Genomic DNA, 21,868 nt, shown 5'->3' with positions numbered 1-21,868 from the left:
GTGTGTTATGTGATTTTTTTTGGAAGATTTATACTGTAATTACCATGACATCTGTGCTCATTTCCATTAGCCCATCTATGACATTTAGCATTATTTATTAGCATTAAGCTAGCGGTCTTTGGTTATTTTGTGGTTTGGTTGAACATTTGGGTGTTTAAATAGTCAATGTTTAATTGTCTTTTGTTTTGTCTGAGTTTTACAGTCAACTTCAAGTGGGAGTGACCAAAAAAAAAAAAAAAAAAAGAAAAAACAGCTTGAGGCAAGAATGCTCTGCATCTTAATTTGGAGAATTGTGCGAACAGGCCCTAAGCAATGCTTAACACTGTCTTTTAATGAGTTTAAGAGTGTTTTATGAAGTTTATTGGTCTCTCCAAATTGCGCGTGCGTCTGGAACAAAACCCCCTCCAGAAACAATGCGGTCTGTGTCGTCTGCAGTTTGTGCGGTCTCATCTGGTTTCCTTTCCCAGATCATCAGCGAGGAGAGATTCCGTCAACTGGAGAAAATCAAAACCATCGGTTCCACTTACATGGCCGCCTCCGGCCTCAATGTGTCCACCTACGACCGAGAGGGTCGCTCGCACATCCTGGCGCTGGCCGACTACGCCATGAGGCTCAGGGAGCAGATGAAGTACATCAACGAGCACTCCTTCAACAACTTCCAGATGAAGATCGGTCAGATATTATTTCTTTGCCCTTGGTTTTGCTCCAGCTTTTTCCCAGGAGGAGGGACTTTTCCATTCAGTTGTGCTTGTGCGACTGATTATTGACTCGTGCTCCTCAGGGCTGAACATGGGACCGGTTGTGGCCGGGGTGATCGGAGCCAGGAAGCCGCAGTACGATATTTGGGGGAACACGGTCAACGTGGCCAGTCGAATGGACAGCACCGGCGTACCGGACTACATTCAGGTGACACTCACACCGTGAAGTTGACACATGCCGGACGAATCGGGTTTCAAACTGTTTGGTTTCACTTGGTTTATTGCAGCAAAGTACCGTCATTTCTCGTGTATAATGCACATTTTTTTCCCCCAAGCAATTGTCAAGAGTCAATAGTACGCATTATACATGGGCATAGGGGCAACTGGACTAACCCTTCACATTTTATAAATGTATGCCGCCATCTAGTGTTTATGAAAAAGCTGTACACTTTAATTCCAAAATGCCACCACCACCTAGTGGTTATATAAAAGGTGAAGCCTACACTTTCATTCCAATATGACGGGGGTACGTACGACTGCATATATGTACAGTTGTGCTCATAAGTTTACATAGCCTGGCGGAATTTGTGAAATATTGGCTGGTTTTTTTTCATAGGACTGATGACTGAACAACAACCATCATTCATTTCTTTATGGTTATGTTTTGTTTAATGATAGAGCTTTTCTGAAATGCTCGACCGTTGAATTTGAATCCCATTAAAATACGATGAAATGTGTTCGGCCTGGCCCATCATGTTTTCGTTCAAGAATTGCACCCATCTTCCAAATTCTGCCTGGGTAATCAAACATATGAGCACAAGTGTGTGTTTTCTCATTTACTCAATAAAAGTAGGGCTGTGAATTTCAAAATAAGAGCAGTTTTCGCTGCATAACACTTCAACAAAGGTTACGGTTACAGTCAAAAGGAACACAAACAAAAGGAAAATAGAGTCCAGAAATAGACGTGCGCTCTTCTTCCATTTTGGTTGAAGACAGAGGAAGTCACCTGCTGCTTTTTTTTTTTAGTGCTTCGACCTGATTGGTGCGCGTCCAAGTTAGCAATCGCGCGATCACTGCTTTAGAATTGCAAGGAAGTGGCATCGCAATACATTTCTGTGTCTAATGTGTGCTGAGTGTGAGGCTGACATTTTGCCGATATGGTCCTTGAGAGTAAGGGTTTGATCATTTTGTAATACTTTTGATTTGAGTGTTTATGTGGTCGGGGGGGGGGAACGTATCGAATTGCTCACTGGTAACTCAGATGTTTCATGAAAAGCTCTCTCAAATTCTTGTGTCAAAATCCACAAATGGATAAAGACTTCGAGCACATTCACTTTGAGACGGTGGGGCGCAGTTCCATCTCAAGCAAACGAGCAAACAACGGCTTCAAAGTCTGCGATCGCGGCACGTGAGCGTAATGCGTTTAGTCAACGTCATTTTAATGAGCCTGCCGCGTACGTCATTTCTTTCCTGACATTGTCATAAGTGAAAGCAGTTACTTCTCCCCAATGATGTCGTCGCCTGTGCCGCGGACGGTTTCCTAGGTGACCACGGACCTCTACCGCGTGCTGGCCAACAACGGCTACCGGCTGGACTGCAGAGGGCTGGTCAAGGTGAAGGGCAAAGGCGAAATGACCACCTACTTCCTCGCCAGCGGCCCCCCCGCCTGTTAACCGCGGGCCCGACCTCCGAGCTCCTCCGCAGGGTGGACAAAGGCTGTCTGTGCCTTGTCGCACGCACACACACACACACACACACATGTGACTGTTGGTGGAGTTTGAAGTCTTTTTTTGGTTTTGCATTTTTTTGGGGAAAGCCCAGTTGCCTTAAGAGGGGCGTCTGCTATTTTCTCTGCACTCTTTATTTATTTTCTTGTTTTGTGCAGATGGATTTTCAGTGATAAGATAAGCGTACGTTCATATATGAAGAGTGAACACGACCAAAGAACAGCACTGAGACTCTGTCCCAAGTAGGCTCACTTCATCGGGTTTGTGAGGGACGCACGCACACACACACACATACACACGCACGTATCTTCAGGTGGACTAAAGTCCCACAGATAAGGAACGCAAACAATACGATTGCATCGTGTGTGTGTGTGTGTGTGTGTGTGTGTGGGTCAGTGGCGGTTCTAGCCCGTTTGGCCAGACTGGGTCCAAGGGTATTTTCAGGGGGGCCACCCTCCAGGGACATGCAAGAGCGCACCTGCCCTTTTGGGGCGCTCCTTTGGCCTTTTTTTTTTTTCTTTTTTTTTTTACGTGCGTGCGAGCGTGTGTAAGCCTGCCTGGGACCTTTCATCAATCAAATGTAAACATGCTGAAAAAATGTAAGAAGATATTATTCATTAAGCAATGGTGCACAAGAGAGGGGCGGGGCTGCGGCGTGCCCGCGGGAGTTGCTCATCCACGAGTGAGATTCACGTTTAGGAGACATAAACGTTCCTCAGGTTTCACCAGAATCAGAGGCGCCGTAAAAGAGCAGGGAAACAAGGCACCGCTGATTAATTCCCTCGCTTCCCCTTACTCGTGCACACAAACACAATTTTACAGCCATTCAAATAATTGAATTCATTTTGAAGACGCGGTTACAAGCATTTCCGAGCCGCTCTCGATCGCAGCATAAGTCGTGGCGCGGACGCGAAAGAGCACCGCAGCTGATCGAAACTGACACTTTTACATGTTCATGTAGACAATGTATGAGAAATTAATAGGACATGCGAATGGGAGTGCGAATGCTCGTTTTTGTTTCTATGTGCCCTGCGATTGGCTGACGACCAGTTCGGGGCGTATCCCGCCTCCCGCCCGAAGACAGCCGGGATAGGCTCCGGCAGGCCCGCGACCCGCGTGAGGAGAAGCGGCACAGACGAGGGCTAGATGGATGCTAACGCGAAGTGAAAATGTTGAGCGAGTCGGTGATTGTGAAACGTCGCCCGTCTGTGCCTCGGTGGTCAATCAGAAGTTAGCGTTTTGGTGGACTTGGTTGTGTCATGAAGTCAAATCAGAGCCCTGATTCAAGACTGCTATTTGGAATTTGGACAAGGAATTTGTCTCCGGTCGTCGGAGCCGCTCTAGTACGACTACAGACGGTCAATTGACAGAGAACATTTTGGAGACAGAAAGACGTTGACAAAAAAAAACAGTCACTGAGCAGTAAAAGGTCGCAAGTAATCTGGTAATGCCGGTTTACATTTGGGGCTTTTTATTGGAACAATTGTGCAAAAAGATGCAGAGTCTTCTAGCACTTAGAGCAGTTGGAATGGCTAATATCGCAATAGTCCGGTGCAATGACCGTGGCGCAAAGGGCGCCGAGACTTCAAGCGAGTAGTGCGATAGTCTGGGACAATGTCGATTGTGCAAATGTTGCAGAATGTTGCGCAAATGGAGCAGATGCTACTCTGGCATGAGTGGCCGGTATTGGTCAACGACAGATATGCAAATCGTGCAGCGTGGCGAGACTACGACAGTGAGCGCACGAGTAATATACCGTATACTGTTAGCTTGCTTGCTAGCCATTTGAATCGTACACTCATTGCTTTTTACATCCGTATTCGTGGAGCATTGTTATGAATATTATAGATGCCATAGCCTCTTAGAAGTTTCGGCGGGCCTCGGGATTCCAAAGCGGGTTCCGAGTCGGCACTATTTAGGAATGACTGGGTTAGTGTTGGATTCAAAACATGTGCGAAATTCGGCAAAACCGACGATCACTTTTCTAAAAGCTGAAGTCTGCGAATGCCTTGTTTTGGCCCCCCTGCTCCCCAGAACCGCCACTGCTGTGCGCGTGAGAGTGAGAGTGAGTGTGTGAAACAGCCTGCTGAACTTTTCACTGTGAGCTTTTTTGATCCACGATCGCGCGTTCTCGTTTGCTCGGTGTCGATTCATCGCCAGACTTTTGGCGATGGCGAGAGAATCGTGTCCACTCTGACCGGACGCCGATGTCATTCCAAGCCAGAAGATTTCAACGCAAACGTCCGAATATATTTTGAGACTTGCTTTCGTGTCGATGTGAAGCAGCCGCATCGGACCAATGTTCCAAGCGGGACAAAGACGAACTGACCACTGAGGGACACGCGCCGCTTTGGGATTCCCGTGTGCTGCGAATGAAGAAATACAGCGTGCAGGACTTCCATTGCACGTGCACCGCACATCGCAGTGTTGGAGGAGCTGACCTTCGGGTGGCGGCGCACGATGTTTCTGCCTTCGTCACCGTTTGGTGGACAGGATTAGTTGTGTTTGCCTTCATTGTGTGTTCCTTCTGTTGATGCACTTCTACAGCGCGACTGTCGTATCTATTTTACAAAATAAAAGAAAATTGTCCGACCGCTTCCGTCGCAGGCCGCGTGTGGCTCGGGTTCGGACATTCGAGAAAGCCTAACCTCTTCTCCTTTTCCCAAAGAAAGCCGCCTCCGGTTTCGGGGGGGGCTGCGTCGTTGCTCGCGCACGAATAAGGCATTTCTGTCCAGCCGGCGGCAAAGTTCTCACATTGCTCCGTGCCGAACGGGAACTTCACCTCGCACACCGAAACGGCGGCCGTGTAAGGCCGCTCTTTGGCTTGTTGGACATTTAATCACAGCCTCACCGCTTCATCGCAATCAAGTGCCTTTCAAAACCTATTCGCTGTGTTATTCGATTGTTTGGACCGACGCGTGGAATTTCAACCGTGCAACAGATTGACGGTACTGCTGTTAGTAGTAGTATCAGAAATTAGGAGAGGAATCTAGATCATCTTTATTGGCCTAGCGTGTCAAAACCCACATTTGTTTTGCAGACAGATCGACATTGCAAATGAGAATCTGTCCTCAAAAGAAGGGTTCAAACATGCGCTGTATCTTTTTCTAAATTGTAGTACTCGAGCATAAAGACTATAACAAAGTATACTTTTGAAAATACACCAAATTACAAGGTGCGGAGAGTCACGATGAAGTGCGCTAATACACAAACAAAAGATATTTGGGCATGACGCTACACCCATGAATGCTCAGGATGAAAAGGCACGAAAGAGATGAATTGTTTAAGAAGTTGATGGCAAGGAGAAAGAAGCTGTTGGAAAGTCTGCTGCTTTTGTTGGACCAGCGGAGAAAAGCGAAAGGTGCTGATGACAATTCCTTTTCTTCTCCATATTTATTTCATTTCTGTTTTTTTTGTGTTGTTGTTTTTTTTTTAGTTTCAATCAATGCTGAGGTGAATATTAAACGATATTTGACGCATTGACTTGAGCTCGACTGTCATTATCTGTGAGTGCATGTTCAGCTTTAATCCGGTAGGTGGCACTCTCTCATCAATCATGTCAGTGATCAGAGCTCCAAGCGTTCTTTTAAAAAAAAAAAAAAAAAAATGAAACTGCTTTCGTCTTACGTCGGGTCTTCATTTGTCCAATGGTCGTCCGTGATCCTCATCGCGCACTATTACATCTCATATATTCCTCTTCAAGTGTTTTAGCGCTTTCTCTACTTAGCTTGCTAGCTATTAGCATTTCTTCAATTCGTATTAGAAACAAATGCGGTAGTAGCGGGAAACTTTACGGCCTTTTCTCCACTCTGCTTTCCAGCTCCATGACGATAGCACCTGCTAGCATGTTAGCATTTCATGGATTCAGTGAATATAGGGCCGTTTTGAAAACCCTTGTAAATGTGCTTGAGTGCTTCCTCTACTTATGTTTCTCGCTCGCTTATATGGCAGCACGCCAACTGCTCGTATCAATTCGCAATAGAAATGCGGCAGCAGAAACCCCGATCAAATGGCCTTTGGGCTTTCTCGACTCATCCCCCCAGAAAAAAAAACCATGTTGTTTTTGTCTTTCTTGGTCGTAACCATTTCTTTTCTTTTTTGTTTAAGTGGATGAAAGGCGATTGTAATTTGCTACGCTTAGCCGGTCGGTGGCCCCTATGAATGACTCATCAGTAAATCAATGATTTTCGTGCTCACTTAAAGGTCAGATGACAAAGGTGTCATGGGGTCAGTTAAAATTCATATTTGCATTGTTCCTCTCCTCTGTTATGTAAAACATGCACGTCACTTCCAGCAAGTTTTCAACCACAGTTTAGCTAAAAATGAGTTTTTCTTTGACGCAAATCGAGCACATACCCGAAGCTCAAAAGACGCCGGGCCGCGGTTCCTCTATCCGCCGCGAGGGCCGCCGGAAGTGACGTCGCAATCGCCAAACACCGCTCGATACGCAACGTGGAGGAGGAGGAGGAGGAGGATTTCGACGTACGGGAGCACCCGACTGAACTCGGCATCGTCAAAGCGTCCGCGTTTGAGCCGAGCGGCCGAGTCGCGGCTAACAGCAGAAAAAGGGAGTGGCCGCTGGCTCCGTGTGACGCCGCGTCAAAAGCATGTCCTTTTCTACACTCGTGGCTTGAGATCAATATTTTGGAGCACGACGATGCGTATTGTATATTCATATATGTTTCAGTGACACGGCACGAGCCTTTCCATAGGATGCAGTACATTGCGTGCCCCTCGCTCGAGTAGCGTTATAACACGCCGGCCGCACACAAAGTCTTCGCCGTGTGTCTGTTGGCAAAAGTACAGACGGCAGTACGGAAAAGTACTGCGTGGCTCTTTTTTTCCTACCGCCCAGTGCGTCGTAACCATAATGGAGTGGTAGGTGTATACCGGGAGATGCCCACCTCTCGTCTGCGCCGCATCGAGATTTAGTTCTCTCGCTGGCGGTGGAGATCCCGAAGGACGTCGGCAAAATAGTCGGCGCCGCAGCCGCTTTCAGCCTCTGCCTCTGTACGACGTAGCTTTCTGCTAAGTCTCACTCAAAACACGGCGGTTCGAAGTGATCGGCACAATTTGGAATGCTTGCTCGGCACCACGTTGCTTCCCCTGTCGATTGACTTTCCCTATCCGCTGGTCACGTATTCCTTTTTCACTCGGAAAGCCCAAAAAAAAACTCTTTCCGCTGCCTGGACCATTTGTACAAACAAATGCCACACAATAAACCATCGCGATGTCGTTACATCATACGGCAACAAATATACAAGGAGGACGGAAACGACAGCATGGAACAATAGCGCACAACGCCGAATGAACAGGATGTTTGGCTCGTGTGACGTCACGGCGCCGGAAAGAAACCAAGACCGGAAGGCGCGGGATGCAAAAAGCAGAAGGCGCATTCTGCATCATATTTATCGATTTAACCGCTGTATATCTGCCATATAATCACTTCGAAACGGCAGATGTGGTTTGTAAAGGAGTTCTCGAGTTAGCAAGAAAGATTTACACCTTTTTGTCCTCTGACCTTTTAAACGGCCACCGTTGCAGCAATCCGGGAAACAGGTTTTGCTTCAAGTACAAGTAGCCACGCTTCAGCTGTCAATCCAGCTGGAGGTCGGGAAGGGGCGGGGACCGGAGTGAGCTTGAGCCGGCCCACCTGCTGTCACGTGGGTCCCGGGGAGGGCAGGTGTGGTGTTAAGTGAGCCCGCCGCCGCCGCCGCTGCTGCTACGACGACACCTGAAGGGAGTCGCTTGAGCGAATGTCTCCTCGATGACTCATTGGCCAGCACTTCCTCAAATGCCTTCTCGCAGTCACACGTCACCTCGCGCCCGTGAAGCATGCGTCTGTTACCCCGCCGCCGCATGTCCCCCTTGAAACTGGCTGTCCTCGGGGGGGTTATCTTTATGGCGGCCGTGGTGGTTCTCCACAGGGACCCCGACGCCTCGTTCGCCGCCGACCCCCGGCTCCTGGAGCGGGTGGCGAGGAAGGAGACGATGATCGTCCTGGTCCGAGAGGCCATCAAAAACTTTGGCTTCCAGATGCCCCCTCCGGTCGAGACGGAGCCGACAGAGAACATCGCTTGCCTCGCCGGTTTCTACAGCGAGGCTGAGCTCAAGCCTCACCTGGAAAGACCGCCTCAGGACCCCAAAGCGCCCGGTGCCAACGGGAACGGCTACGTGAAAGACAATCTGTCTCCCGAGGAGACCGAGGAGAAGGAGGCGGGCATGATCAAGCATTGCTTCAATCAGTTCGCCAGCGACCGCATTTCGCTCAGCCGGAGCCTCGGCGAAGATACTCGGCCTCCGGAGTAAGAGATCCTTTTTTTTTTTTTGCACTTGCCTAAAAAGTTGCGGTTCTACTCAGGGCGACCAATTCCCAACGTGTGCGGCAGCTCACCGGCATCATGCCAATCCCCATTTCTTCTCTAGAACTTGCTTGTGAATGCTGAAGACCTGACGCTGAACTGAAATGCTGCCTAATTCATTAAAATGTAGCAGCTGTAGAATCCAAATGAAAATGGGATTAGAATTCCACCGTAATATCTTCATACCTGATTAGAGAACACATGAAGGCCAAGTGATAATGATTTACATATCGCCCTGTACCCAGGTGCAATTTCAAAAGAGAGTTCATGAAATGCTAATATGCTAGCAGTAGGTATGATGCGAGAACGAACGATAGCAACACGGGAAGAGAAAGCACTAAGGCAGATGAATGAGAATTTTACATCGAGCAGTGTACAACTATATGGCGGTTTCTTTGTCGGAGATTTGTTTTTGGGTTTTTTTAAGTCGATGAAGTTGCTCACCTGCACGTCTCTGACACAGTCAGCTGATTTAAATGTAGCAGCAATGTTCTTTGATACACATAAAGAAACCTGACTGAGAACCTTATCCATTTAAAACACGAGCCACAGTCAGAGTTTCTGGAAATCAATTTACAAATACCAACCTTAGCCGGAGAAATAGCTAATGCACACACTCATGTAGATTGGTTGCAGGTCTAAAAATGAGGTAAACTGACGTAACTTCCCCCTCTTTGAAAATCATCAAATAATATGTGAATCTAACACATTTTAATGTGCAACTGACGTACATGTTCAAATTAAGCGAATACAAAGGACCTTTTTGTGTATTTCTAATGGGAACTGATTAAATGCTCTCGTGATGCTTCGGTCTAATGTGATATGCTAACATATGGCTAGATAGCAACCCGAGTAGAAAAAAAGCCCGCGGTCCATTTAAAAGGGATTTGACCTATTGCCCTGCATCGTGCTACACATACTAATATGAGTGAATCAAATGCTAACATGCAAGCAGTTGGTATGTTAACATATAGTAAGATAGCAACATGAGACAAAGAAAGAACTAAAATTGATCAAGATTTTACTCGGGTACCATTTCTAATGCGATCTGATCCAATGCTAACATGCTAACAGTTGGTATGACGACATAGCACAATTGCAACCTGATTACAGAACGCACAAAGGCCAGTTGATAAGGTTTTTACATATCGCACTCTATTCTAGTGCAATTTCTAATGCTAACATGTTTGCAGTTGCTATGCTAAGATATGGAGTAATTTCAACCCGAGTAGAGAAAGCGCTGAAGCAGATTGATCAGGTTTTAAATGTTGCTCTGTATCTTGTTACTGTTTGTAATGAGAATTGATGAAAGAAATGCTAAAATGCTGGCAGTTGATATGCTAACATTGAGCCACCTGAGTACAATAGCCAATTGTTCAGGTGTTTACATATTGTATTGCTCTGTGTTCATTGCTATATATTCAGGTACAGTGGACCCCAAATATACTCACGCGTTGGCACCAGCGGATTCAACTAATTGCGGATGTTTTTTTCCCATTTTTAAGAATTGTATTCCATTTTTATCTTTTTTTGCCCATTTCTTTCTCCCCCCAATTCTATTTTGGGTGAGAACCAACCCCGAAAACACACACACACACATACATATATATATATATATATATATATATATATATATATATATATATATATATATATATATATATATACATATACATATATATATACATATATACATATACATATATATATACATATATACATATATACATATACATATATATATACATATATACATATATATATACTTTTATATATATATATATGTATATGTATATATATATATATATGTACATATTTATGTATATGTATGTATATATATATATACACATATATACATTCTAGTGTAATTCCAATGGGGGTCAACTATCGGTGGATTTTCGCTATTTGCGCCTTTGCATTTTGAATTAGAGAGCATCAAACGCTAACATGCCCGCACACGTCCAGGTGCCTGGCCCAGAGGTTCGTCCGCTGTCCTCCGCTGCCCGACACCAGCGTGATCATCGTGTTCCACAACGAGGCCTGGTCAACGCTGCTCCGGACGGTGTACAGCGTCATGCACACGTCGCCCGCCTTCTTGCTCAAAGAAATCATCCTGGTGGACGACGCCAGCACTGAAGGTGGGAGACCAGCAAATGACGACGCGCACATGTGGAAATCACCATTTTTTAACAGATTGAGATTTGCTTGGCGCAAATAAAAAAGCTTCGACTTGACATAATTGGTATAACTTGGCATAAATTAAGTGAGCCTGCTAAGCTATGAATAAACCGTCAAGCAGCGAACAGTCGACAACGTTCCGTCCCCGTTTTCCGTTGCTTCATAGAAACAGACAAACACAAACAGAAATATGCAGCAGGATAGTCGGTTTAGTGTAGAGGTGTCACAATCGATTGACAACTCATCACTCATCAAATTAATCGACAACTGCAGTATTTTGATCATCGATTAATAGTTGAGAATCATTGTTTCGCTTGAAATTGTCCAAAGCAGTAAATAGTCTCTCATTTCTGTAGTCCTCCATCAAAACAGACTCCGTTTTGTGTTGAATCAAAATAAGACATTTTCGAATATCCGCTTTCAGTCTGGAGAACAAATATCAACATTTTTCATGATTTTCCGACATCTTTCAATCATTTCCCGGTATGTTCGAGACCGAACCAATAACAGAATCGTAATCAATTAATTGAAAAAAATAATACGGGTACTCAGTTTAATCTGTCATCGTTATTTCCAGCCGTAGTATGAATAACGTGTAATTGATGTGTAGTCGCCTCAGAAGTGGATATTGAACTCGTAGCCCTTCACATAATCAGCAGCCAAGAAGTCGCTCTTACTTTGAAAAAGGTCGTCGAGTAGAGCAATCCTTCTCGTGTCGTATTGCTCAATTGTTTTGATTTGGTTTTGTTTCATCATTAAACAATACCGAATAAACGATAATAATTGGTTCGTACACGAATTGGAAAACAATGATTTCGCAAAAACAACGAACGCAAAATACATTTTTGTCACATTATTCGGTTAATTGATGGAATAATCGATCGAAAGATCGATTCTAAAAATATTCGAAAGCGACAGCCCTAGTTGAGTGGACAAGCGTGAGTTAGCGCGGTTAGCCCGAGAGGGCGCTCATAGTTGGACTCAAGCGCTTAAGCTTGATCGGAGATTTTTAAGCTAAAACGACAGGTGTTAGTACCAGTATGACAGCAACTAATATTTCTATCAACAATATTTACCGGGTCATTATAACATGTATTGCATGTACGCCGCTTTCAGCTAGCTCGCCATGTTCTGTGCCTACTGCGCACACACACACAGTACGTTGCCTCTGTCCTCTCTGCTCCTTTCACTGACGAATTCCACATTGCGAAGAAGAAGAGCCGTCGGATCACTCGCTGCTCTTCGCTCGTGTGCCGCTTGACACTTCGTCACCGGGCAATTAAGCTCATACTTGTCACCACACCCAACGCGATGGACGGCAACCAGTTCGCGTGCTGTGACGGATCATCGGGCGGCGATCCAAATTGACTTTGTTGCTCCCAAAATGATTCGCTACAAACAAAGCATCTTTGTTCGGCTATCGACGCAAGCGTCATATAGAGACAGGCGAAACAATGAAATGCTCTTCCACGAAAATGGAGACGGTCCGACGAACCTGTGTATTCCCCCGACGCCCTTCACGCAACAGAACAAAAGCTTTGCGTTCCACTAAACAGGCCCACACTCATTTGTCAGGAAAACGAGACAAGATTATTATTAGTTGAGGACATACTGCACACATAGTGATTGAAAAGTTCCTCCCTCTTTTACAATGTACCATTTATGCTAATGTTTTCCTCAAATGTTTTGAGTTTGTTCTTCAATGTATGCTTTTCCACAGCAAACGGATATGAAGAAGTGCTTCGCGTGGGTTTTGGGGGGAGCAATTGTCTGTCCCAGCGACGCGAGCCGCCCGGGAATCCGCTCGACTCATTTCACCAGGCAGGAACTCTCGTAGGACGGAAGACGTAACTTCTCGTGTACGCCCTTCTCGTTCTTCCAATTCGTTCATTTGCGCCTTTAACCGACACCAAAGAAAAAGTCAAAAGGGTCTTCATTCATCAGCATTCTTTCTCCCGAGCACCGTGAACCGGCCGCATTTCCTCTTGCGTCACGGTCAGGTGCCTTTTGCCGTTCGTGCTATTGTGAAGAATGAACGCACCCACGATCCTGTCGCAGGTCATCGCACATTAGAGAACAAACTCAAACAAACGGGTTGGGGGTTTTTCTTGTCAAGAACTCGTTGAAAATATAGCATTACTTTTCAATCGGCCTGCGCATTTGTTCTCACGTCGGCTATGTGCCTTCCTCACTTCCAGAGTACCTGCAGAGCCAACTGGTGGAGTTTGTGCGCGAGCTGAAGATGGTGCGAGTGCTGAGGCAGCAGGAGCGGAAGGGCCTGGTGGCGGCCCGCTTGCTGGGCGCCAGCGTCGCTCGAGGCCAAGTGCTTACGTTCCTCGACGCGCACTGTGAGTGCGCAGACGACCAAACTGCTCGCTGTTGCGTTTCATACGTCCAAAACACTATTTGGCTTTTCTTTATGATTTCAACTTGATAATCAAAGAGTTTTATTTTGTCCTGCTTTTATGTTGAGATTGTATCCTTTCATGTCAATCATTATTTCTTCGCCTCTGTAAAGTGCCACGGATTGGCCTTTCGCGCGAATGGCGAACGGACGAATAAACGTGCCTTTGAACTGCACGAAAAAAGGGGAAGTCTGATTTTGCGTGCTTTTCCGCAGGCGAGTGTTTCCACGGTTGGCTGGAGCCGCTGATGAGCCGCATTACGGAAGAACCGAGCGCGGTGGTCAGCCCGCGCATCGCCTCCATCAACCTCAACACGTTCCAATTCCAAAAGCCCAAGGCCAGGCAGCGTTACTCCAGCCGAGGGTCCTTCGACTGGACCTTGACGTTCATCTGGGAGTCCGTCCCCGCCGACGTCAACAATCTGCGCAAGAATGAAACCGAACCTATCAAGTAAGCCCGGGTGGCACAAGTACTCACACTCCTTTCAAAAGTAAAAGTCTGAAATGAAAAAAGTAAAAATGGATTCTTCTTGTCAATTGTAAACAACACCCCTTTTGACGAAAGTCAATTACAGATCCTGAAAAAAGCCACTAAAGTACAGTACCAAAGTATTTGTATTTGGGTACTTCCCAAAATTGCACGTATAGACCAAGCAAGACTGACTTCACCCTGATCTCGCTGGCGCCACTAAGCCTCTTATTGTTTTGCTTACTGTCTTCCTTGTGAACATTTCAGAACACCCACTTTTGCCGGAGGTCTGTTTTCCGTGTCAAAGAGCTACTTTGAACACATCGGAACATATGATGACCAGATGGAGATTTGGGGTGGCGAGAATTTGGAGATGTCCTTCCGGGTCAGTCATTCTCCCCATTCGGTGTTCACAAATGTCACATCAGAAATGTCATTGGGAATTACACTTTACACCATCAAGGGCAACCAAACCGCCCGCTTGTCATCTGCAAAGTCTACGAGGACGTGTTGGGAATCATTGGCTCATTCCCTACTCGCTAATCTGAAGTTTTGGATTTTTTTTTTTTGTAGTGGACTATATTGTTCACTCCAGCCCATTTTTGGGAGGTGCTGAAGAACCCCTAAAATGACTCCCAGCACCCCTAAATCTCTGATCCTAGAATCGCCCCTGGTTAACTCATCAGTCGGAAGAAAAATTGTTTTGGAAAACTATTTGGGCGTCATTGCTGTCGTGTGATTACTCTTGCAACGAGTACTCGAATGTTTCGAGGTTTTTCTTGTCTGCCGTGGGGATCCGCCTATTAAACGCATTTACTGCCAGACCTCCCAGTTTGATCCTACTGGTCTATACGGTCCAAAAGTGTGGGATCATTTCAAACTGAGCGCACGCCGGTGACGTGACGTCTCTCGAGCGAGACGCACACAATGCTCTGGAAAAGCCGAGATAAACGTCGCACAAATCAGTGACTTTAACCTTACAGCAACTTGCTAGCGTAACCATTTTCTATTCATTACTGGTGAATTTGTGTCCACTTTATTGCGATGGTGATGAGTATAACGTCACTTCATTCAGGCTGTTTGCTTGTCAAGGGAAAGTTTTGCTCAGCCATTTGTGTGTGTGTGTGTGTGTGTGTGTGTGTGTGTGTGTGTGTGTGCGTGTGAGTGTGTGTGTGAGAGAGAGCGAGAGAGAGAGGGAGACACTACAGCAGTGTGATCCCCCTGTAGTTGGAACACACCCTCCGGTCCCCCTTCTTAAAAAGGGAGACCACCACCCCAGTCTGCCAATCCAGAGGCACTGTCCCCGATGTCCACGCGATGTTGCAGAGGCGTGTCAACCAGGACAGCCCCACGACATCCGGAGCCTTTAGGAACTCCGGGCGAATCTCATCCACCCCCGGGGCCTTGCCACCGAGGAGCTTTTTAACCACACCTCGGTGACCTCAACCCCAGAGATAGGAGAGCCCGCCTCAGAGAACCCGGATTCGGCTTCCTCATGGGAAGGCGTGTCGGTGGAGTTGAGGAGGTCTTCGAGTATTCTCCCCACCGACTCACAGGCGAGGTCAGCTGCGCCCCATCCCCACTATACACAGTGTTGATGGTGCACTGCTTCCCCCTCCTGAGACCCCGGATGGCGGACCAGAATTTTCTCGAAGCCGTCCGGAAGACTTTCTCCATGGCCTCGCCGAACTCTTCCCATGCCAGAGTTTTTGCTTCAGTGACCACTGACCACCCTCTCTTCACCAGAGTGTCCAAGACATGCGGCCGCAAGTCCGATGACACGACCACAAAGTCGATCATCGAACTGCGACCTCGGGTGTCCTGGTGCCAAGCGCACGTGTGGACACCCTTATGCTTGAACATGGTGTTCGTTATGGACAATCCGTGATGATGGTACTCTGAACTGCTGTTTGGTGCATAGGCACAAACAACACTCAGGACCCGTCCCCCCACCCAAAGGCGGCGGGAGGCTACTCTCTCGTCCACCGGGGTGAACCCCAACGTACAGGCGCCGAGACGGGGAGCAATAAGTATACCCACACCCGCTCGGCGCCTCTCACCGTGGGCGACTCCAGAGTGGAAGAGAGTCCAACCACTCTCGAGAGGACTGGTACCAGAGCCCAAGCTGTGCGTGGAGGCGATTCCGACTATATCTAGTCGGAACTTCTCGACCTCGCACACCACCTCGGGCTCCTTCCTTGCCAGAGAGGTGGCGTTCCACGTCCCTAGAGCCGGCTTCAGTCGCCGGGGATCGGATCGCCAAGCTCCCCGCCGTCGGCCACCGCCCGGCTCGCACTGCACCCGACCCCGACGGCCGCTCCCACAGGTGGTGAGCCCACGGGAAGGGGAACCCAGGTTACACTTTCGAGCTGTGCCCGGGCCGGGCCCCCGGCCACCAGGCGCTCGCCTTCTAGCCCCACCATCAGGCTTGGCTCCATAGGGAGGCCCCGTTGACCCACGTCCGGACAAGGGAAAACCCATAGTCCATAGTTTGTCGTCATCATAAAATACTTACAAGAAATGCTAAGAAGAAAACACGTTAAGTTTAAACTGATGAGTACATTTAAACAAATTGGGTTTATTTATTTTTATTTTGTGTTTGAAATTGCCTCGCTGGAAATATTTCTAGGCAAGAAAATAGGTTGCTGCTCAATCTGAATTTAAGAAATAAAACATTTATCTAAACAAAAGAAAAACAATTGGTCATTAGTTTTTGAAGTGAAATGGCTACTTTCTTGTGTATTCATCATTGTTCTTTAACTCAGCAAAAATCAAATTTATCTGAAGACCCGATTATTCGCTAAAAGGTTTGGGAGGATAGGAATACTAAAATATTGGACAGCTGCGGCCCTAACTGGATCAACATCCGATAGTTCTTTGCATGATAAATAACGAACAGGTAAATACATTACTGTAGGGTTATATAGTTTGGACCCGAGCGTATGTTACAGAATGGAATGCAAACAAATCAAACAATACCCCCGAAACAAACGAAAAATCACTTTTCTGTATCAGCTCATTGTGTCGTGGGATATATATTGGTTTTCTAGTGACCATGGGTTACTCACTCCTCAAGATGCATTGCGGGATACATTTATAGCACTGCCGAGGGCGTCACTTAAGGTGACTTTCCGACGGCAGTGCAAAACGGTCACCGGGCCAGGAAGCCGTTCCCGAGCCAGCCTCGGTCTCTGGCTGTGTTTGATGCGTCGCGTGTTGTTTCCAGGTGTGGCAGTGCGGCGGTCAGCTGGAGATCATTCCTTGTTCGGTCGTGGGCCACGTCTTCCGCACCAAGAGTCCGCACACCTTCCCCAAAGGCACAGAGGTCATCTCTCGCAACCAAGTGCGCCTCGCCGAGGTCTGGATGGACGACTACAAACTGCTGTTCTATCGCCGCAACAACAGGGCCAGCAACATGGCTCGTCAGGTGACAATATCTTCACGTGTGACGAGCTCCTACGTCTGTTTCCAGCCTCGGTCATCCGGATCCGGGTCATGTAAATCTGCAAAGGTTGAATCGAGGGCAACTGGACTTTTCTTGTTTGTTGGAGACGGTTCACCTTTAATCCAAAAGGCTTCTTCTCGTTCTCATTTTTTCGGTGCGGAGCCTCGGCGGGCGTGTACCCTGGGGCCGGTCACAATAGGTGGTTGTTATCGTCGTCGCGCGTACGGCATACCGACTGGTCATTCGCTTTACACCGTTTTTGGACTGCGAGGTGTCGGCGGGAAAGGGCGGGATCCTCGATATTGAGGTCTGACCCAGACCGCCCCCTTCGCTGTGACTCCCATCACCTAATGGGACACAAGCCGGGTGTCATCAGAACCCTTGAGGACGGAGGAGAGACGATCACTAGCGCCGGCTAAGGAAGACGCAAGGAGCAGATGGACAGTGACGGTCGGTATTCTAACTGGGCCTTTGTCAAATCCGCCAGGAAGAGAAGGGCCTGAAGATGTTTGTCAGCGGACGTTCTCCAAACATAACAAACATACCGATGCTTTTCAACACAACCGACACCGGCCAAGGAAAGCTGGTTCGCCCCGAGGACAAAATCCCGAGAAGCAAACTCAGCAATCTTGTTTACACGGCACAAGTGGAGTGAGGACTGCTACGAGCAGAGAGAGAACATCGGAGAGGACAAGCAGCCGTAACACGAGCGCATGGCCATCGACGAGCAGCTTGTTCGAATCCGGAGTCGGTATTTCATTCGCAAAGATGAAGAAGCGCTCAAAAACAGGGGACGAAGGACGGTCGTTCGCCGGCCGCACCCGTCGACAAGAACGGTGCTACTGTGACGCACCCGCCGAGGCTGTGATCGCCTAAACGTTTGGAACTGGAGAAGCACTCGGGATAAAAGGTTGCAGCGTCTTCAACAAACGAGAAAAAAGCCACCTCCGTTCAACCTTTGCGGATTGCGTCGGGAAAGCGCTTCGCTTCTGAACGGGTGACAAGATCGAATCATCCTTGGATCAAATTTATGTGTTACAGCAGCGCAAAGCAGATTCTTTCAAAAATAAGCGTCAAGAGAACAACGAATAAATAGAATCAAAAGAAGCCGGAACTTCGGTTTGGTTCAGTTGTTACAAAGTGGCATGTGATCCTTTTTTTAGCAGCAGATTAAATTTGGCCATCAAGTCCACGGATGATGTTGGTGGTCTGGTTGGGTTAGTTGCGACTCCCGCGCTGCTCTTGTAAAGTCTTGAGGTCAGTGGCCACTAATTTTCTCCCATTTTGTCCTGTTACACCCCGATTCCAAAAATTGAATTTCTTACTTTTGATTCCAGAAAATACTAATCATACAATAATAAAAACATGAAATACATCTTTTTTTCCTTTTTTTTTTTTTGCGTTCAGTTACATTTTTTCGCGCAGGTTTGCTCGTTTTTGTATGTATTATCTTTTAGAAAATGATTAGTTTCAGTGTCATTTTTCTTAGTTTTAGTTGTAGGGATTTTTTTGTTGTTGTTTTTTTTTTTTTGCAATATGGGGTGTCTCACGTTTACCAGATTACTTTTCCGCAAATATCCGTACTTGACGTGGCATGATTGTCAAAACGTGACGTCACTGAACTTGAGCTGTACCAGAGCGGTCGCAAAGCTGGCAGAGGCAAAACAAGTCGATTCCCCCCTTTTAAGTGATGATGTGTGGGAATGTGAAATGAACTTTTGCAATCGTTATAGTTCATTTGAATGCAAAAGGCAATGCAATTTCAGTTAAACTATCGTTTTTGAAGTCCCGTCTTTATTTTCATTTCAGCTTTTTTTTAATTATTTGATTCATTTTCATTAACTAGAATCTTGGCACACACCTGTCACCTGTCGGGCGTGCGTGCGTGCGTGCGTGCGACCGTGCGTGTCAGAGTACGAACCAAGCAATCGGTCAAAAGAATCGTCTGTACACCTCAGAGACAGGACTGTAATAATCATAATAACAACAACAACAACAACGATGCATTACACTTATATAGCGCTGCGACTGCTCCCCAGATGCACTCGATGGTAAGTGCCTTGAGATCACTTCTGTTATGAACTGATACAGAAATCAAATTGTAAAAAGGGTTTATGCTTCCAGCACTCCTACGGGGACATCGGCCATCGTCTGAAGCTGAGAGAGAACTTAAACTGCAAGAGCTTCTCCTGGTACCTAAACACCGTCTACCCAGAGATGTTCATTCCTGAGAGAACGCCAGAAAAATACGGAGCAGTAAGTCGCGTTTGTCTTTGCGGCTCCACGTGGATGTAGCATCGAGCAAAACCTCTCCCGCATTTATTGTTTGCATCCAGATAAGGAATGCCGGATCTCAAACGTGCTTGGACGTTGGTGAAAAGAACAAAGGAGGGAAACCTGTTATCATGTACGCTTGTCACAACCAGGGAGGCAACCAGGTACAGTACTAGGACTCCCTAATACAGCACACCTCTGCGGTACCTCCAAGTTCCACCGAGATCCGTTCTGCGACACTGCTCTAACTTCGGGAGGGGTGGGGGGGATAAATCCATCCATCCATTTTCCGAGCCGCTTCTCCTCACTCGGGTCGCGGGCGTGCCGGAGCCTATCTCAGCTGTCATCGGGCAGGAGGCGGGGTACACCCTGAACCGGTCGCCATCCAATCGCAAGGCACATCCAAACAAACAACCATTGGCACTCACGTGCCCGGAGAAAAGCCCCGCGGGCACGGGGAGGACATGCAAACTCCACACAGGCGGGGCCGGGGATCGAACCCCGGTCCTCAGAACTGTGAGGCAGACGCTCTAACCGGTCGGCCGCCGTGCCGCCGGGAATAATTCCCATCAAGATAAATTATATATGTATATGTTTGTGTGTGTACAAGTATGTATTATTATTATTGTATATACATGTAGGTATTGCTCATTACAGTCAAAACTTTCCAAATTTGAAAGCATTTTTGAAGTGCATGCAATGCTTTTTAAGTACAATTTTCAACATCAACATCGTTGTCATTATAGTAGGAGCAGAGGTAAAAACAGTCCCTTCATTTGAACGATGAATGAGGAAGCCTTTATCGTGTTGACGGAAATTAAAGTTGTCTCAGCAGAAATGTTCACACACGTACAACCCCAATTCCAATGAAGTCGGGACGTTGTGTTAAACATAAATAAAAACAGAAGACAATGATCGTTCTGTTTTTGTAACACACAAACATCCACAGCAAGGGCGTATTTGTACTGGGTCACATCCCGCCACTTGGGCCAACTGCAGAACAGATGCCGTGTCTGTGGTCTTTTCCAGTACTTTGAGTATACGTCCATCAAGGAGCTGCGCCACAACATCAGGAAGGAGCTTTGTCTCGAGGCGGCGCGTCATCCCGAGCCCGTGAAGGTCGAGCCGTGCAAGGAGAAAGGGAAGGGCCCCGAGACGTCGCCGCTCCAGGAGTGGCTCTTCACGCAGGTCCGTTTGACTCTTTTGCCTTCGGGTCCGGGAACCCGAGTGGCGCAGCCTACCGATGCTTTTCCCCTCTCGCCTCTTCAGGAGAAGCTCCTGAAGAACCCCATCAGCGGGAAATGTTTACAGCTGAAAGACAAGGTCGTTCTGATGGACAAGTGTAACGCTTCGGATGCCTACCAGCGCTGGAGCTTCAGCTAATATCCCGTGAGCCCATTTAGGGCAGAGGAGGTTTCGGGACGGAGCCGAGACGGAGTCACGTGGATCCACTTGGATTGGCCTTCGTCCCTTTGTACGCTAATCGTGGGGGGAAATCGGGTTTGGATGGGTGGAGCGCGGACGGGCATCTTCAGAGTGGATGTGGGCACTCAAGTCCCACCGAGGCCCTGACGTGTCCGTTTTTACACTTTCGACCTCCTCCGGGTGACGGCGGAGGTGGCGACGATGATATTACAATAAACGAGCCGGTGTGACACGGGACATGATCAAATTTCACTTAACGGGGCAGACCGAGTCTTATTTATTTACAACAAATGTATCGATGTTCATCTAAATGAATGCTCTTTTATTGGATGGCAGAAAGTGTGTAATTGACTTGTGTATCCACTTTATGTGACGCTATTGTTCAGTGGTGTGCCGTGAGATTTTTCAAATGTAAAATTTGTGCCTTGGCTCAATAAAGGTTGGGAATTACAGAATGAGGCAAAATACTGTCATACATCGAAAATCTAGTATCTTGACCTTTTCTGTGTCAGAACCAAATAAGCAAAAGAGCGTTTTAGTAGGTTTGTAATGACGTCACATTTAGGCTGGACAGAGTCGCTGAACATGGTAGCCACGTGTTCAAGCAAGTCCAACTTAAAAGCTTTTAAGGAAGGGCCACGAAGTTGTTCATATTTTTTTAATAATCTGTAAAAAAAAAAAAAAAAAGTATGCCACATTTGTACAGTGTTTGCAAGGAGCAGTGTCCGTCACAATGGTCCCAGAATTGCAGGAGTGTGTCGTTTTCAAGTCAGGTTTCATGCTTGTCAGTGGATAAGGAAGGGACCTCATTTGGGGAAATCAAATGGCGAACTTTAAGGATCTGTGTCCGCAATGTCAAAGTAGTTGAAGGAACATATTCCTCGAA

At 47.0% G+C, this 21,868-nt stretch overlaps 2 protein-coding genes across 8 annotated transcripts in view; both read left to right on the top strand.

The window, feature by feature from the left end:
• The window catches only part of LOC133412062 (adenylate cyclase type 6-like), a 47,908-nt gene extending 42,068 nt beyond the window's left edge, over positions 1-5,840 (top strand). For 4 of the 7 annotated variants that reach the window (XM_061695116.1, XM_061695107.1, XM_061695124.1 and 1 more), the window contains exons 21-23: positions 468-672; positions 782-906; positions 2,243-2,464. In XM_061695116.1, the coding sequence (XP_061551100.1) occupies positions 468-672; positions 782-906; positions 2,243-2,371 (459 nt within the window). In that variant the 3' untranslated portion in view covers positions 2,372-2,464. Of the gene's footprint in view, positions 1-467; positions 673-781; positions 907-2,242 lie in introns of all 7 variants that reach the window. The other 3 variants (XM_061695099.1, XM_061695090.1, XM_061695141.1) reach the window with 1 other exon arrangement.
• Positions 5,841-8,133: 2,293 nt separating this feature from the next.
• LOC133412093 (polypeptide N-acetylgalactosaminyltransferase 6-like) lies at positions 8,134-21,441 on the top strand. The gene is made up of 10 exons (XM_061695153.1): positions 8,134-8,730; positions 10,753-10,925; positions 13,164-13,313; positions 13,586-13,820; positions 14,106-14,223; positions 17,065-17,265; positions 19,408-19,539; positions 19,620-19,721; positions 20,587-20,745; positions 20,827-21,441. The coding sequence occupies exons 1-10, from the start codon at positions 8,261-8,263 to the stop codon at positions 20,938-20,940; spliced, it is 1,854 nt and encodes a 617-aa protein (XP_061551137.1). The 5' UTR covers positions 8,134-8,260; the 3' UTR covers positions 20,941-21,441.
• The last annotated feature ends 427 nt before the right edge of the window (positions 21,442-21,868 follow it).

Source organism: Phycodurus eques, chromosome 1 (assembly GCF_024500275.1).
Source record: "Phycodurus eques isolate BA_2022a chromosome 1, UOR_Pequ_1.1, whole genome shotgun sequence".
In the NCBI taxonomy this organism is placed as follows: domain Eukaryota; kingdom Metazoa; phylum Chordata; class Actinopteri; order Syngnathiformes; family Syngnathidae; genus Phycodurus; species Phycodurus eques.
This window is presented reverse-complemented; position numbering and strand designations above follow the sequence as displayed.